This window comes from Poecile atricapillus, chromosome 7, assembly GCF_030490865.1.
Source record: "Poecile atricapillus isolate bPoeAtr1 chromosome 7, bPoeAtr1.hap1, whole genome shotgun sequence".
NCBI classification, from domain to species: Eukaryota; Metazoa; Chordata; class Aves; order Passeriformes; family Paridae; genus Poecile; species Poecile atricapillus.
In genome coordinates, this window is record NC_081255.1 from 20,902,189 (window position 1) to 20,920,820 (window position 18,632).

General features: G+C 38.0%; 1 protein-coding gene across 6 annotated transcripts in view; it reads right to left on the bottom strand.

Moving 5' to 3' along the window:
- Positions 1–18,632, bottom strand: part of ADGRL2 (adhesion G protein-coupled receptor L2) — a 389,045-nt gene that overhangs the window by 34,990 nt on the left and 335,423 nt on the right. For all 6 annotated transcript variants that reach the window (XM_058842492.1, XM_058842493.1, XM_058842491.1 and 3 more), the window contains 5 exons: positions 16,664–16,773; positions 10,225–11,025; positions 2,039–2,335; positions 1,390–1,493; positions 367–552 (listed from right to left, as the gene is read on the bottom strand). In XM_058842492.1, coding sequence (XP_058698475.1) covers positions 367–552; positions 1,390–1,493; positions 2,039–2,335; positions 10,225–11,025; positions 16,664–16,773 — 1,498 coding nt within the window. The remainder of the gene's footprint in view (positions 1–366; positions 553–1,389; positions 1,494–2,038; positions 2,336–10,224; positions 11,026–16,663; positions 16,774–18,632) is intronic.

Consider the following 18,632-nt stretch of genomic DNA (forward strand, 5'->3'; position numbering starts at 1 on the left):
AATTCCACTGATTTTATTACATGTTCAGGGTTAAAAGGATCACTGGATAAACATGCTGATTTGTTACAGAATTTCTGAGAGCTAATACTCATTTCCCTCACACTAGTTATAATGCATTCCAGATTTTAAAATGGGACACAGCTATGTATTTTAGGACCAGTCAGCTATTGTGAATTATATCTTATTCCCTAAAGAAGGTAATTACAACTTTCCACTGTGTATTTACTGCTGTTTTCTCTCATATGCTTATTCCAGAACGACACACATGCAGGAACAAAGTATAGATTAATATTTCTGAAAGGAAAAAAACACCAAACCCAAGACCAATTGTTATCCCAGCAGGAGGAGGTGGTGGGAGGTGTGTACCTTGTTATAACTCCTTCCAGCGGAGTCTTTTTCACTGGGCCGTAGTTCCTGAAGCTGAGCATCCAAAATGTCCACAAGCTGTTCCATCAGCCTCACTGATGAGCTAACATCGCCAGCAAAGACCGGTCCTTTGGTGTGTTTAGCCAGTTCATTGGCCAGACTAGCAGCATTTTCTCCACTTCTGATCTGAAATGACAGTTTATATTATCTCAGCAGGGTCCCTTGTTCTGCTTGCGGCTCCTAATTCCAATTCCCTGTGTACCTTTGTTGTGGTGAAATAACCATTTGCACACACATTGAAATCTGTAACTAATTGAGACCAATAACCTTCTCTTTATCTCAGAAGATTAAAGGTTCTTAGATCCGTGACACACAAAAGCAGTTCTTAACAGCCATCAAAACCAGAAATCTGAGTGGGACTTTTGGGCTCGATCTTCTATTCATCCTCACTTTTATTTTACTGCCATTATCAGACAGTAAGAAATCTGTTTGTTCATACCAGTGCTTGAGGCATTTGAAAGTCAAGTAGCCTTGTACTGATAACAAATTATCCAGTTTTCATAAACTTTGTAAATCTCAGTAGGGAAGGAAAACACAGAAAGTGGTTCTGTGGTCTAATCATACTGTTATCAATGCACTCAGGCAAAAATCTATTTATAACAGTGTAATTTTTACTGAACAAAAAACCCCTTGCTGTATACCACAGGTTTTGCTGTGTGTTGTATAGTGTTTGATTTTTTAAGCAAATATTACTTTTGGTTTTTGAAAACAAGCAAAGCTACTTTGTTTTAAATAGTGATGAGAACATGTAATCACAAATTCAACATAAGAATTTAGAGAGGGCATACTAAAACACACATAAAAGCCTAACTGTTGGCCAGTGCTTTGCACATGCGGTACACACAACTCCTACTTTTAATGAACACAGAGTAATAAAGACAACTTCAACAAACTGAAATATTAATGCTCAGAGTTAAAATCCTTAATCACCAGTGTACACTAGATTAAAAGGTTTCAACCAACCTTCTGAGCCAGCTGATTTACCCAGTGTGAGGTACAGTTGCTAAGATCAGGGCCTTTGGGGTTCCACATTCCTGTTAAGACCACGCAGAGATACGAGGCAGTTCCTACAACAGATGTAGAAAGCTACAGTGAAATGGAGACCATTTTTCTGCATGCATTCAGGAAATTGGCTTCACTGTGCTCCTAAACAACATTCAATTCTGAATCCTGCTAATGGTAGTACTTGACAATAATTGACAAAAACGTAAGGAAATAATGTAGATTACAAAGAGCAATAAAAAAAGTCAGTGAAAAGTACCAGACGTTTTCTGCAAACAAACAAAAAGCCCTTGATTTTTCCTGGAGCTCATCCAGAGGTGAGTTCATAATGAAAAAGGCAGCTGTAAGCATATTTCACAGCAGTCCTCAAGCAAGGCCCCAAAATTTGACCTGGATTCACAAAAGTGCAAGCGGAAGGTAATTCTGTGGCTATGCTCAAATTATGTTTGCAGATTATAACTTGACCATTGCCTGTAGATACTGCACTCTCTGGGTAACAAAAAATCATGTGATAGACAGCCTGAGATTAAAAAAATATTCATCGTGAGAGAGCTGCACATTGAGTTTGAAATGTCTGCTTGAAATCAGGATATATTTTTAAAGGCAATACCTCGTGTTCCTTTGGGGCAAGGGCGTTCAACCATCATTCCTCTTTGTGTTTGAGGCCAGCTGATCCCCCTGGCCTCAGTCGGTTCACAGAATCTCTCTGGCAAAGGGAAGAAACTTGTCACGGGAGGAATTCTGGTTGTGGAAATGGGTGGTGGTGGTTTGGGTCCTCTGCTTCCTTCCTTTGTTCCTCCAGCCGATGTTGTGCTTATGGGACCTCTCTGTGACGTAGTGCTAGTGGTTGACACTGTGGTTTTGTAAAGCTCTGCTGAAGAAGTTATTGTCACTGCTGTGGTAGGCACTGAACAGGGAAAAATCAGAATAATAATAAAGTAAATTACTTCAGAATTATATATAAAAAAAGTTATTTAAAAGTTATTTATGTAGCTTTCAAGGATTCTCTGGTGTCTCCTTTCCTTTATCTTAATATTACACTTATTGCTATTCTGGGTGCTTAAGATATAACTTTGACTTGTTTGTTTTTGTTTTTTTTCCCCCAGCTCATACTGTTATGACGTTTCAGCACATTCTGAAATAATCTCTTCTGAAATAAAAATTGATAGTTACATTTCTAGCTGAAAAGCATACTAGTGAGTTATCAGTACATAACAAACACGCTCAAAGCAATTAAAGATTACTTAATCACATTTGCAGCAGGAACAACTCAATAGATAGAATCATTTGAATCAGTGTGCCGTGAACAATGTAGTCCAGCTTTAACAACAAAGGCAGCGGGCTGTAACTAACGAGACCGTTTTTGAAAAACAGACCCCAAAACTTCAAGTCACCCAGTACACACCTTCCAGGGCAATAATTATGATAACATCTTCCTACCCAGCAGTCATTCTGCTTGAGAGAGCTGCATGCCCCATTAGCTCCAAACAGAGGCAGAACCCAGCAGGTACAGGCGTTCTCCTCTTTGAACATTTGGGGCCTTAACATTCTTTTTTGATAAAGCAAGTATGAAGACACAATTCATACAAACCAGTGTCAAGGTGCAAGTTTTCATCTTTTATGAAACACCAGGACAGGCTTAGGCCAAATCCCTCCTGCTCAGGATGTGCAGCTGCTCCTGCCACTGACCCCCAGCAGGAACTTGTGGCTGGAACTGCTGAGGTACAGCCCAAACCATGCCAGGGCTTTCAGGCTTTGGAGACATAAGGTAAGTTAATGCTAGTGGAGTCTGGAATGGCTGTGCAACACCTTCACATGTATATTGAGAAACAATGCAAGTGAGCAAAGTAAGTGCAATGGTTATCACTATTTCCAAATATTCATCAGTGTTCAAAATGCTTTACAGGCACAAAAAAGTACAGATGCTTGTGCTGAGTGCAAATAAGCTCATGAAAAATATTTTTGCCTTTCTTCTTTCTCTTTTCTTTTCTTGTTCTGCTAGGCCCTTGAACTCTGACTTACTGGACAATGCAGCTTCTCTAAATTAAGTCATAAATAACATAAAACCAAAAGAACAGCAGTTTCACTTTTTTCAGCAGTTGTTTTGTAAGTTGGTGTTTTGCACAATACTAAACTTCAGCAGTTTGGCAAATAACAATTTTCTCAAAACCCTTTTTCAATTATGTTTCACTTATACTAGAGATTTAAAATACTAATTTATTTCTTATTTTCACATGAATTTAGGATGAAGTTTTGAGCATTATGATCTGCTTTTCAAGACTAAAGGCAAAGACATGCCTATCATCCCTCTCCTGCTCACAAACTTCTGCAGAGCCTGTCTTCTCTTCAATCTCATTCTTGGCTGCTTGAACACAGCCTCTGTAATTGTACTGAACTTGTGGTGCACCCAGCTACTGCTGAAACCTTCAGATCTGTTCTGCAAGTGCTTGCCTGACATCTTGTGAAACTGCTCTAATTTGCTTTTGATTACAATGCATCCAGCCTTCTAGTGCTTCCCCAATTAACATTTGTCAAAAGCATTTGCAATCACTTGCACAAGTGTCAGGCAAGGCCTGCTGAATCAGGTCCTCAGGAACAGGGAGATCGTGGGGATGGAGAATGATGCAGGGGACAACCAATTATTACAATCCATCCTCTAATACACTCTGCTAATTAATACATATTTTAACATCAAAATGTGTATTAGCATTATTGCAATTACTACTCCAACCCTGTAATGTTTAGGACAGTTTTGTCTCTGGAGCAAAATATCAGAGTCAGAATTCATAAAACACTTTGAAGCTCAGTGGTGAGGTAACAATTTTCAGAACATATCTGGTGTTGTACCCTGAGCTAAAATAATTCTGCTATCATTACACAATTAGTTAGTACAATTTTTATGCTATCCATTAAAATAAATTTTGAAGCCTATCACCCATGATTGAAAAATGACCTGCATAGCATGGTAGTACAACATACTTAGAAACATATTAGTAGTCTCACATTGTAAGAAAAAGACTTTAAAGCACCTCTCTTGAAAAAAAACTGAAAAAAACTGCAGATAACTTCTAAGAGGTTTTCTCTTTAATCAAATTTTAAAAAAAGAAGTCAGCATATTTAAGAATGCACCAGGAAACTTCAGACAGTGCTGGAAGTCTGGGAAAGAAGGTGGTTGAAAAACAAGAAACACATCACTTCAAGGAATATATCTAGCTTTTAGAAGGCAGGTCATTTTGTCTTTAATGACCTGTGGGAACTTAATCTGCTCGGCCATTCTCCTGAGGTGCAAGAAGACACATGACAGCTGCCACCACCTGATGTGTCTCTGAGAGCTGAGGGCGGTGGCATCTGCAGGCTCTGCCTTGCAGAGCACTTTGCCAATACCAGATAATGGCAGTGATGATTAATAGGCTGCAACTGAGAAGAAGAACAAACTCCATGTCAAGGTGATTAACCTATTGTTCTAAGCAGAGAGGGTGAAGATATGTTGTTTTTGTCCAACTCCAAAAAAGCCACTTTTATAATGGGAGATTCTATTTTGACTTTTCGACTATGCTTGATATGCTGAGGAGAAAATCAAAACCTCTTCTGCCTCCTTTTTTTTATTAAGAATAGGTTCTTGTTGTTATCAGCTGAAGGCAGTCATTAAAATTAAGAAAATAAGAGAAACGAGCAATAAGAAGTAAATCCGAAGACTCAAATGGAGGCGTAATTAATTTACATTTGTTTCATGCAGTTCCTAACAGCTGATTTAAACAGTTAGGTATCCTATCTGTTACTAAAAATGAAGACACCACTGGAGTAAAACTTAACACCTGCTTAGCAGTGTGATGTCTATAAAAAACTTAACACAATTGCTGTAGGACAGCAGGGGAATAGTAACTTTCCCCAACTAACAGTGAAGAGCAGAGTTAGAGAAGGCACACAAGCTATCTAGTATTCCTTGCCAACAGGTTTCTATTCTAGGCAGGCATAAAATAAGTTGGAAAAAAAATAAATAAATCAAGCTAAATCAAAAATATCCCCACCCAAAATATAATTGTAACCTTAGATTTACAATTGTATTAATTGTAATGCCCAAATCATGTGCTACTTCTGAAAATGGTTTCATTTTCCTCTCTGGCATCCTGGTCATTTGAGAAATCAGCTGCATGGATTTATCAGTTAAATGTATATTCTTATGGGTCAGGTATTTCAATTTATTCGGACACATGAAAATCAATGTGCCCACCTTTATTCTCTAAAAGTGTCATAAACGGAGCTGCTGTGTAAAGCAACAGAGATCAGAAACCTGTGAAAATCACAGTTTTCCTGCCTTCTGCTCATTACTGCTCTGTATCTGTTTTTGTGCTTCGGTGAATAGTAGGGAAGGTACTAAGAGTCACCTAGTTACCTATAGGTGACTGCAGCTATTATGTTATCCAGTATTCTGTTGACCCTGCCAAATCCTATTCAATTGAAAGTGAAATGTTTACAAAGCCATTTGTAAATTTATACCTTGAAAATGGTAACATGTGACAAAAAAGATAGCAAAATACCTGTGGTTAAGAAATATGCTATCTCTACTCCCCATTATATTGTTTTTACTTGTACAACCACTCTTTCATTCATCTGTAGTTTATCAGATTTGATATACTAGTACAGACGTAATTTACTTAATTTGTTGCATCACTTTCTTGTAGATTCTTGGTATTGCACTAGTTTCCTATTATTTCAAGCCCTTGGTGATGCTACTCTCTGAATTTCTGTTGTGTCCACACTCACAACATCCATCTCTTCCTGCAGTGATCCAATAATACTTAATGATGGGTATCATGGCACAAAAGGGGAGACAACTCCAGTTTGAACAGTTAGCACAAATTGGGATGAGTGTAGATGAAACCTCCCTAAATGCACTAACACAGAACAAAAGGATTTATCTTCTTTTTGTTACCAAGGAAACCTTACAATGTAATGCTCATATTCACTTTTTAGAGGGAAAATTGTCTCATTCTTCCTGGTCTTTTAACTTAAAATTCTTTTAAAAATTCCTGTTTCAGCAAGGATTCATTTGGACCCTTGGTACCTCCTGTAGAAAGAATGTAACTGGATATACTCACTAAATTTACCAAGGATATATAAACTCTGTTTTGTCTCAAATTTTTCAGTGGCTGTTTGCAAGGCCTGATGTATTTTATTTCATTTTTAAATTAGAGGTTTAGATTTAAAAATGCTTTTTACACTTAATCTTAGAAAACATGCTGTTCTGCAGCATCTGAGCAGTACTTGACAGCTGTAGCTCTGAAACCCATCTCTACATCTTTGCCAGTGACACACCAGCTGCAGGCTGAATGTTTTACACGTAGCACCGTCTTGGCAGACACCTTGCAAATGCACCGTCTTGGCAGACACAAGCACTGCAGAAACAGGAGGACCCCTTGCAAATGCAGTTGGGGCATTTGCTCAGCATCAGGTGTGCAGACGTGGAGCTCAGGGCCACGGCTCAGTGCTGGACTCGGCAGGGTGAGCTTTATGGTTGGACTGAATGATCTTTCCGTCATTCTATTACATCTGTGTACTACAATTTCCGAGAGAAGCAAGAAGAAAAATAACGTAAAAAGAATGAGGTTAAGGGTGGAGTTCTAAGGGCAGCAGACCCCACTGTCTGAGTACTAAAGCAGTAGTCTGCCTCCGGCATCTACAGTTTTAGAAATCTGAAGAGTTTCTCCTGAAGACTAAGAAAATAAGGATACAGGGCAAGTTGCAAGAAGAGAAAATGGTGTAGGTTTGCAGCAAGATCAAGGTCAACATTAGGTTAATTACAGTGGTATTTCAGAGGATTCAACAGGGAGATTTAAAAATGTAGGAGACAACAGAGAAGACAAAATAAGGAGTTTCCGGACATGGATGAGCCCAGGTTTTGGCCCTGGGAGCAAATTTGAAGGGAAAGTTCAACTCAAGTATGACAAATTCATCTTTCATGTAGGAAAAAAGACTGGTGTTTTTGAAGCACTTGGTAGCTGGACATTGTGGTGTAGACAAAAACTGATTGCCAAGTGTCCTGGGGTGACAGATATAGAGGGGAAAAAGATAAAAATCAGTGTGCGTCTTATCTATCATTATTTCTCACTCGGCAATGGAGGGAACACAGATTACTGAGTTTTCCACAATGGTCCCAAGTTAACCATTGAAAAAGAAAGGGCCATGACTTCCAATTTTGAGACACTGACCTTGTGACACCATTAAATACTTGATATTAAAGTACTGTTGCAAAGGACACTAAAAGAAAGTTCTTGTGTTAGGTGACTTACAGAATGTTATCGTAACTCCTATGTTGTTGAGTAGATGATTATGAAATCTGAGTTGATCACAAAAACCCCAAACCAAATTAGAATAAAAGAAGCATGAAAATGCCCTTCATCAAGCGTACTTAAAAGCTGATCTAATTCCATATGAGATGAAAAATTTCATATGAGATAAAAAAATCCAAATATGTATTACACATACAGATCCGTTATATAACAAAGGACTGAGCTGCAATTTATAGAGAATTTTTGCTGAAACAAAGAAGAACTGGAAACATAATAGAAATAAATATAGAAATAGATTCTGCAAAGAATTTCTCCTTGCTTTTATAGCAGTACATCTCAAGGACAATTATGTTAGATAATTTTTCCTTCCATTTAGTAGTTTCTAACTACAGGCAATTGGCTTAGGCAAAAGAGGAAATGACCTGAAACATATTCTTAGATCTGCAATGTACGTACCCGTACAAAATTAAAATATTGGGTATTGGCTTTATCTAAGGAAAAATACTATGTGTGAATATATGCATCACATGCTTAAATAAAATGAGTGTATTCATTTGGTTTCTATATTTAAAAAAGACCAGAATCAAAAGGTATTTACTGATGTCCTAATGCATTTAAAACCCAAACTTATAGCTTACTCAAATATTCCTTTTCTGTCTTCATGGGTGAATGGGCAAATAGCTCAGAGGCAAGCACCCTGCAGTGTGCCCTGGACCCATTCTTGCCTAGGTCTGGTTGGAATAAACTATTTCTGCTCCTGCCTTGCATGCCAGCAAGGAACCCAGGAAGAGAAAAGGGTGCTGGTGGATGTCCAATCCAGCTTTGATAGCTTTTAGATGGGATGTGGACAGCACATACACTATAACTTAAGATCTTGAAGACTCTCATAATAAAAACATTATGAAATGTCTTACTGGAGACCTTTTGAGGTTTATTAAAGTGAAGGAAGGATTCCACAAAACCTTTTCTGCCCCTGCTTTTCCTTTACACCTTTCCTTCTATGCAATGACTTAGAGATTAGCTTTTTTCACATTCACAGCAGCTGCCTGAACTGCAAAAGCTACTTAGAGCCTGCACCTCCATTTTCTCCTCTTACTCTTAAAGCTTTGGAGTATTTAAAATGCATCTTTGTCTCAGTTGAACTGCATGAGAAGTGGCATGCATGAGAATGTATGAAAATGAAAGCTTTAATTTCTATTTTTTTTTTTTTTAATTACATAGGCTGTTTATGCCTCTGCTAAGAGCAGCCCCAAAGCCTCCCTGAGGAATAGACTTGCTCGATGTACCAAGAGCAAAGCTGGCCAGTTCCCCAAACAACTGGAACCTGCCTGAGCCTGGCCAGGTATTGCCAGGGGGCTCTGCAGGAGACTGGATCACCCATGGCTTTGGAGATCACTAACATATTGGTTCTACACCACCCTGTTCTGCTGCCTCATATGCGGCTTTGTACCTGGAAAAGCTGTATGTGTGTTGCTATAATTGTGTGCATATTACAGTCTGCACTGCTGTGCATGAATCAGCTTCACTGAAGCAGGACAGCTACTTTTCATGTGGAGGAGCCATTATTACTACTTTCTTGAAGTAGAAAAAACGGCTGCTAAACATGCATAGCAGTTAGATGAGAGAAGTGAAGTATTACCCTCATTGCTAAAGCAGCTTTTGCTGCATACATCTTCTGCCACAGAGCATTTCTCCTGGTATTTACTCTCTTCTGGAGATGTTAATATGTGGCTGTGCCTGTTCATGTCATTTTTAGGGATTTCTGACACATAAAGACCTCAATTTTTCTTTTCCCTTTTGACAGTTAGTATCTTTCCTTTTAGGAAGTAGCAGTAACTTCTAGCGAGCTGGAATGAAATTGTAAGGGGCTTACTGAGAAATCCACTAAAAAGATGTCAGACAATCTTGTCTAACCTGACATTAGAAACTGTGAAAATAAGGCTGCGGAAAAATACTTATGCTTGGTATTGCGCATTAACCCCATACGTCTCCTCTGGGACCTCCCAGCACACATTGCTCTGCACTGCTGGCGCCAAGAAGTTAAAAGGTCTGCGTGTATGCTGTAATCAATTCAGAAGGCAGGTAACACTGAGCGGATGGGAACATGCTTCTGGCTCAGCATGAAGCAACTCCAGCTCAGTTTAGCTATCGGAGTCAAACTGACTGATGGTATAAGGTAAATAATTCCCCAACTCATTCTCAAACACAGCAAAGCTATGCATTTGTATTTAAAAAGGAAAAAAATAAAAAAAAATAAAAAAGATAAAAAAGATAAAAAGAAAAGCACAAGCCTGTAAACAAAATAAAGTAATTATATTTCACTTCACAGGTTCTGCAGATTTGTCTTGCGCTGCTGTAATGCTGCTCGGCTCATCACAATGCAGGCAAAAACCCCTTCCTTGCCTTTCTGCCATGAGCTAAATCTAAGACCAAAAATATTGTAACTCATTTCTCCGAATGGAAACACAAAGACATCAAAAATGAGGGAAAAAAAAATAATTCTTACCTTGGGCAGGATCAGGTGGGCCAAACTCCAAGGAGTATCGCAGAATGAAGTTGTTATTCCACACATAGAGCTGGTTGTCTCTGGGGTTGTAATCCACTGCGGCGATGTACTGGTACTGGTTGGGGAAAGGAACGTCCACGTGCTCGCCTCTGCTTAACCTGGTGTTGTAGATGTAATCGATGGCGTTCCTGCCGGTCTCACTCTCGTTGTCCTGATACACCGACCGCACCACGTATAGGACACCACATATCATGAAAGCATTGGATGCTGCGCGCTTGTCGTAGGTCGTTTCCCAGGTGGCTTCGAAGCGCAGAGTGTAGGGGTTCAGCTGGCTAATTACTATCATCCCGTTGTTTTGTTCCGTAGCATAAATTACCCACAAGCCATTTTCATCAACTGCCAAGTCAATATCAGTCTTTCCTCCCCATCGGTATGGAGAGGTGTCGTGGTAATTAGCATAATTGATTATGGCCTCTCCACTCTTAATTCTAGTCCTCAAGTCAAATTTTACTATGTTCCGAGTTCTTTCCTTGTTAAAAAAGACAGCGCCGTCATACACTACAAATCCAGTACCATCCACTCGGTTTGGGAGTTTGTACGTCGTCTGCTGGCGTCCGTTCTGGAAGTCCTCCAAGGAAGCATATTCTATCAAAGTATCCGTGCGGTACGGAGTCCATGGCATGAAGTATATTTTATCTGCAGCCTGGAGAGGATCTTTGCACCAAGCACCTGCTTTTTGTTCAGCTTCATATAAATACGGTGAGTCCACAATTGCTTTCAACGTCCCCGGGCAAACAAAAACTAACAGTCACAGAGAGAAGTAAGACAAGAATTATGTCAAATTAAGACTGTCTCATAGTAAAAAAATTAGAAAAAAAAAAAAAAAAGAAAGAAAAAAACCAAAAAGGTAGGTAAATCATAATGACTGTGTCAGGAAGAAAAAAAAATCAATTTAATTGGCACTAGATTATACCTTATGTTATAATTAATGCAATTATCACCCTTTATCATCCACTTTTCTTAAAGTTACCATGTTCTTGCTGTACCAGTATGGAAAGTGGATGGGAACTGTTTTCACTAGTACAGACCAAGGCTCAATGGCATACACAGACAGCTGAAAATGTAGAGCTACTCTTGCATTTTCGTTTCAGACTTTTAAGTGAGTACACATTAACGCTCCAGAGCTTTTAACTGGTGTGCAGCAGTGTGCTAGGTCATTTCAGTCCAAAAAAAATCGCATCGACTTGTTTAGAACTTTAAGAAGTGGTGAGGCTGAAAAAGGAGGTGCCTCGATTAAAAATAAAGGAACAAAACAAATCATCAGGTATATAGAGAAAGCAATTAGGAGCAGAGAAAACAAAACACAACCAAAGCAATGAATGAAACAGACCAGGAAACCCTGTAACCATGGCATGCTATGGAGAGGGTTCTGGAAGCCAGGCAAGATGACACTTGATTAACAAGAATTTACCCAAGGGTGAGAGAAAGAGAGGGAAAGAAAGACAAAGAGAAAGGGAGAGAAAAAAGCAAGGGAGTCTTCCCTCCAGCCCAAGTACTTCAGACACTATACCCCGCCACCTACTTTAAGCAGCCAAGTCACTTTATTGCAAACAGTCGACTTCTTTATGAGGTGTACTTATGAGATCCTGCTGATTATCATAATATAAGAGTGTTGTGGGGAGGGGAAGGGAAGAGGTTAACATCCATAAGGCACATAACAAGGAGCTGGGGTTTGGACTGTATACGTTATTTACCTTTTTGCTCCACTTCTATTTTAAGCATCGGAAGAAAAATAAAAAAGTGCAAGGAAAAAAGAAAGAAGATTAACATAAATTGACTATTAGTCTAAAAGATTAAATTAGTAACAGACGCTAAATATAGGGAGAATAAGAACTGCACTATACTGGATAAAGAGAAACAGACAACAGGATAACCTAGCAGGAGAGAGATTCTACGGTTACACAAATGAACATGGATCAATCATTTTAGTAGATTAAGGAGGGAATACAGATATGTTGGCATGTAGTTTCACTTAGTGAACCTGAATAAATAATGAATTACTTTACTAATACATGCTATATACACCCTCTCTTCTTCTAAAAGTATAATGCTAATCAAGATGGTCTTTAAACAACATATTTATTTATCATATATGTGCAAGTGCACATATACATATATTAATTGATAATTAGAAATACAAAATTGAGTATATTAATTATATAGGTTTGCATATGTCATTATTAAACCTCCCCCATCTTTGCCCCAGACATTTCCCTGCTTTTCTTTCTTGTAAAGAAAGCAGCTTGAACCCTTTGTCTCTCCTTAGGCTTTATTTTATTTGTTTTCCTGAATGTTAATCTCGAGAATTTTTGCCACTTCTTAGTCTATAACTGCGAAATCAGACTAGAAGGAATAAGCAAAGACATCTAGAAAAAAAGAAGCAAAAGCACAGTAAGCAAGAGGAAAAGGGAAGAAAAAATTAACAATTAGCTCATTCAGATGTTCTCCAGCATCATCGATTAAGCCCGAAACAGCAAGCTAGTATGCAGGGACAGCCATATTGCGTTTCAAACAAACATCCATCCTGCCACCATACATGGAAGACATAAACCGAAACCAATTAACAAAGTTATATTACTATAGCAATTTTTCCCCCAGGAAGTTTTAAGGGAGTTACAGAAAGATATATAGCTGAAGCCCAGCTAGTAAATAGCTTTTCAATAATTATTTGCAATAAAACCTATTTCATATACTCTGTGGCCTTTGAAGTATGCTCCCTTGGCTTCATAAAATGACCTGGAAAATGACAGATGTACCAATCTGTGTAACAGTAGCTGCTGATACCAGGGAAGTGTATCAAAACTATTTGCACAGCTATTACATTTTCTATATTACAGTATTATCCTGAAGAACGCCTTTGTACGTTTCATATAAAGTTTTGGATTTTCAGTTTCATTTAATAAAATTACATATGATTATTTCAAGAACGATATTGGCTGATCTGATCTAGTGTTTCTTCAGGAAACAATTCCATAACTTTACAGAGGAACCAGAGGGGGTCAATATTTTCAAAATGAGCAGTAGTTTTCCTAGCCTTTGTAAAGATGTTATACATCTTTAGGCAAAATACTCGATTTTCTGTAATTTGCAATTCTGGATTTATCTGAGTAAACAAAAGATGTATTCTGAGGTGAATTCTTGGGTTTCACTATTAGTATTAATGACTTTCAGCTGATTCTGTTTGTGAACTTCTATGCATGTGCTTATTTCTTGCCAAAGAGCAATATTGATACTGTACCTGCTTAGAATTAGTAATAGGAGACAGGGGAGAAAAAGATAGGGATAACTAAGATCATTACTGGCATGTCTGCTCTGCATGCACTAGTGTACAGCTGTACATTTTTTCAGGGACAGATGGGCTTATTGAAATAAACAAATGCTGCAAAGTCCAATCAATACACACAGAGAGAGAATAGAACACTTTAAAATGTTTTCTATTGAATTCCTGAGTCCAAAATAGGCTTAAAATAAAAATGCACAGATATACAAAATGGCATTTTTGATGTTCTTCTTTATAAAAGGGCTGACTTCCGTTAGTCAAAGTGCCAACATACATCGTGCAGCGTAAGTGAGAGAAATGTCAAGTATAGTACTCTCAATCTCTTTGTAATTTAATCGATAACACTCTTATTATTTCAGAACAAAGCAATGCCTATCAAATTTATCTGGAATTTTTGCTGGAGATCCAGCTGAGTCTCTGAGAAGTTGTTTTGTCGGGTTTTTTTGCTTGTTTTTTTTTGTTTGCACTTTGAGATGCAAAAAAAAGGAAGCATTTATTAAGTACTTTCAAACTTAATTAAATTTGCAAAATGAAGTACTTCCAAATAAGCAAAGCAGCTATGTATTTCTGGAGGCCAGCAAGACACAGAGGAGCTCATAAACTGCATTTTGTACACGGGTGACAGCAACTCCAGTACATAAGGACTCTCACCTTTCACCACAAAAACCATTATGATTGCTGTTTTTCATTTTTCATGGACTGAAAGCTACCACAGTGAGTATTGCAAATTTTCCAGTCTTGCAGCAACTGAAGATGAAATTCATGAAATAAATGAACTTTGGTTAGAAGTGCTGTCATCACTAAACTCCCCCCTTCCTGGGCCCACAAAAGCTTATCCTACCTTCCTAAGAAGTCTCTTACACAGAGACAGCTTCTATTTGCAAATCTAATTATTTCAGTCATTCTGTAAATTTATATAAGAAGCTCTGGAACAAGTAAGGAAATAAAATTTAGACTTGATATCTGGAGTTTACCAGGCTTCTAAAAAAGAGACTTGGAAAAATATCAGGATAGTCTTTGTGGGACAGGGAAGAGAGCGAGCCAATAATCAAACTGGATACTGAAGACCAATATGATTTGAAATCAATCTTCAAAACTCATTTTAGTAACTGGCAATCTTTCTGATGACTGCTGGTAATGACAGGTGAAGCCTCTTAGAGTTCTGGAATTGGGCAGTGTCATCACTGTACATGCTGCAGTTGACAAACTCCAAAACTGATAGACTTTGAATAACAGGAAAGCATCCAGAATCCTGAATTATGATAGACACAGAATTGCAGAGTTCAAAGGGTAGGCCAATGCAATTGACAGTAAACAAAAATAAACACTTTAAAATTGAAGTAACTACAAGAGTACAGGGTAGGCCGCGCTGTGGCACTGTACTTCTGAAACTGGAAAAGAAAAGATTCCTGGAGATAGCAATACCCAATCAGTAGAACATATCCACACTTCTCTTCCTAAAACAGCATAAGAAATTATGTTTGAACATTATTTGCGTTACATTTTTTCCTCTATGAGCTAGCCTACTGGAACTGGAACATAACTTCTTGTCACTTGACTGAACTCAGGTTTTGGAATCAGTTGCACTGCCCTCTTTCTGAGAATTTGGGAATGAAAATAGTGCTAAAGCAGAAGTGGTCTTTGTGGAACAAAACTTTGGTTAGATTGGGGTAAGACATCACTCCTCAAAAGTGGCACGAGAAGAACAGTTACAACAAGCCACCAATACTACACACAGGAGGAATGGTACTAGGGATCACTGTTTGCAGTAGGCTTCCAAACCTACAAATGGTACAGGGAAAAAAATCAGCAAGCAACCATTTCACAATGACACAGCAGAAATGAAGAAAAAACAGATGATCTGTGCTTGGCCTTTAACAACAGTGAAGGTTCAGTGTGGTGAAGCAGTACAGAGCAGTATTTCAGTTTCAGAATTCTAAATTTTGCAGGAAACAGTATGGACACTTTTGACATAGCCTTGCTTATGCCAGAACTCATTTCCTTCCTTTTTCAATATATACTGTCACCACAGTGTTTTTGCATCTCAGACTTGGCCTGCTTCCTGTACCAACAGAAAATACAACTTTGGTTAAGGATTACTGCAGATCAAGACATTCACGTCTAACTCAAGGGAATGATCAGTGCACTACTCAAATTCCATTGCAAGCACAGCTATTTCTCTGTTGAGTTACGGGACGAGAGAGAATTCACTGCAAAGAATGACCTTACAAGAAAGCAAAACCAGTTAAAAGTGTTGAATCTGCAGAACTTTCATGAACACGCATACATGTCAATAAAAGAAAAGCATTAATTATTGCAAGGAAATAAGAAGTATGTCTAAAGCTAATGAACTTTGAAATTATAAAGAATATTTTACAAAACTGTTGAAGTAGCCATAACTTCACATTTTTCTATCTCATCATGGTTTCACTATTTACTTTGTTTTCAGTGAAAAACTCTATTTTGATAGCTGATTCAAGGCACAACTGATATTTTGTCTTTAAATTAAAAGCAAACATTTCTTTCTCACTCTTTTCCCCTTTGCTTTTAAAGAACACAGTGTGAGTACCTTATTAATGAATTATTCACTCTGAATCTGTGTTCATTTATAACGAAGCACAAAATCCTTTTACAATGTCCCCCAACTGGGTCACTTGCTTCTGAATGTCAGTGCTGGGTTTTGCTGTGCACCCAAAGTCACCACAGCAGCAGGTAGCCTTTCAAGTAGATCATGATTAAAATTGAAGTCAATTCCTCCTTTACAAGTCTGTGAGCCAAGCCAATTTGTCAGCAACTGGTTGCGGGCAAAAGTACAAATTTCTATCTGGCCTATTGAATAGCTAATTTGAGTTTGTTTTCTGGAAAAACAGTAGCCTTAAAAGCCAAACACTTAAGAACACAGACAGACACTTGGCCAGCATCACACCATGGCTTCTTTCCACACTTTGTGAAGCTAATTGGAGGCCCTAGTCTGCAAGTGCTTTGCATGCATAATGGGTCCATGGGCCATAAACATATGCTTCTTTTCTATGTAACAGCACTCCAGCTTCAATTGTGAGGGCCAGAGGAAGTGAGCAAGAATAAAAAGATTATACTTACTGTAAGGAACACATTCATACTGAACTTCTAGATATTTGTATGTTCCAGGACAAGGATCAGGAAACACATCTGACCCAGTAACTACTATACACTGTGTTCGGTTGTTGCACCTGTAATGGGAAAAGAAAACAAGCTAATTAATTTAAAATTACATTTAATTTGCTAGTTCATACTAAAGGACTACATTCAGTGCTAACTCTCTTCACACTTGGGCAGTTCAATACATAAGACAACAAAGTTAATTAATACTAATTAGCCAAAGTCCAAAAGAAAGCTTCAGGACAATATTTTAATTCAGGCTTTATACTTTTACATTTGGAGATTGATGCTATCGCAACTGTCCCCACTGGTAGAGATAGCTGTATCAAGCACCAAATTTATACTGATTTGATACTACTGTTCAATAAAATGAAAACAAAATGCAAAGACGATATGACTGAAAAAATGTGCAATTTTGAATAATGTATAATAACAGCAATGAGTAATTCCTTCTATCTTTAGAGACATAAATCCTGCTGAATGCTTTTACGTCTCAGAGAGATTTTGGTTATGATTTGAGGAAATTATTTTGGTTGGAAGAGTTATTGTAGACAAAGAACATTAGCATTTCCATTTTAATTATTTTAGGAGCAATTGGTGGACTCTAAGCTTCCCCTGTTAGGCTATAGGAAGCAGCAAAGAACGACCATTTGAGGAAATAAAAGCAGTTAAAAAAAAGAACTGCAAGAAAATTAATTCGGATGTGTTTTTGAGGAGACTAAGCATTAAAATTATTTGCTTAACAATGAAAGAAAATGCATTTTGATACAAAGAAGAACTTTATTACAATGCCTCTAATTGTGAGGATCTACTGAACTTAATGTTTTTGAGGAGTTTAATAATAATAATAATAGATTTTAGACTACTATTATTTTTTCTAGGGAAAAAAACCAGAAACCAACAAACAAAAAAAAAAAAAACTTCCAAGAAACCAAATATTAGGAATATTTAGGAAGTTAAAAGTGAACAAACAATCAATCACTTAACCTTGAAGAGATGGTCAAAATGTAATACAGGAAAACAGTCACAAGGAAGAGGAAAAAAAAAAAGAGAAGGTCAGGGAGTTTGGTGACTAAAAGGGAAATCTTCTCAGGGCTGATCTCAGGGGTTAGTTTTGTTTGTCAGCAAACTGAATAACACAAGTCTGAACTTAAGTAATAGATGAGCATTTGACTCCTGCTGTACATCAACTTCTCTATTGCCCTACTTCTTCCCATACTTCCTGACTACCACATAACCCAAGCTAAAACACTCTGCCTTGTATCAGTGGCTTTCCACAGTTGTACAGCACCAACAGGTATTAGAATAATTCATGCTACCTCATAAAAGGTAGAGCAAACACATTCAAAGAACTCTAATATAAATTACTTCCTTTTTTATATAGTAATCAAACTAGCACAGAGCCAGTCAGGACATGCTGTGCCTCTCTGCTGAGCAAACTCAGAGACAAAAGTTCTCTGACTCAATCAGTTAACTCTTGTTTTTCCACTTTTTTTTTTTTTTTAAGTTGGTTCTTTCTACTATTATAAGCCTCATAATTACAGAACTAATTTGAAATAGGCAGGGATTTCTGTATCTACACAACCATGGAAATGGATAGGTGGTGAGGAATTCACCTGCCACCTTTCCCAGAGGCAAAGCCAGGTCCCCTGCACAGCTATTGCACAAATAATGCCGCCCCACTCCCATCCCAAAGGCACAGTCAATCAGTGCAGCAGCTCGTAGAAGCAGAAGAAGTCAATGTGGCCCCAAACCCCACAGGTCTCTCTGCAATATCCCAAACATAAAAAGAGGTTTTTATGTTCCACACCTCAGGTAAACAAACCAGCAGGAGAAAATATGGGACGTAAGATTGTGTATAAAATTTCTTTAAATTTGTGTTTCTTTAGCAAAAACCTTACGCTGAAACCAAAGTAATTCCTGCAAGACT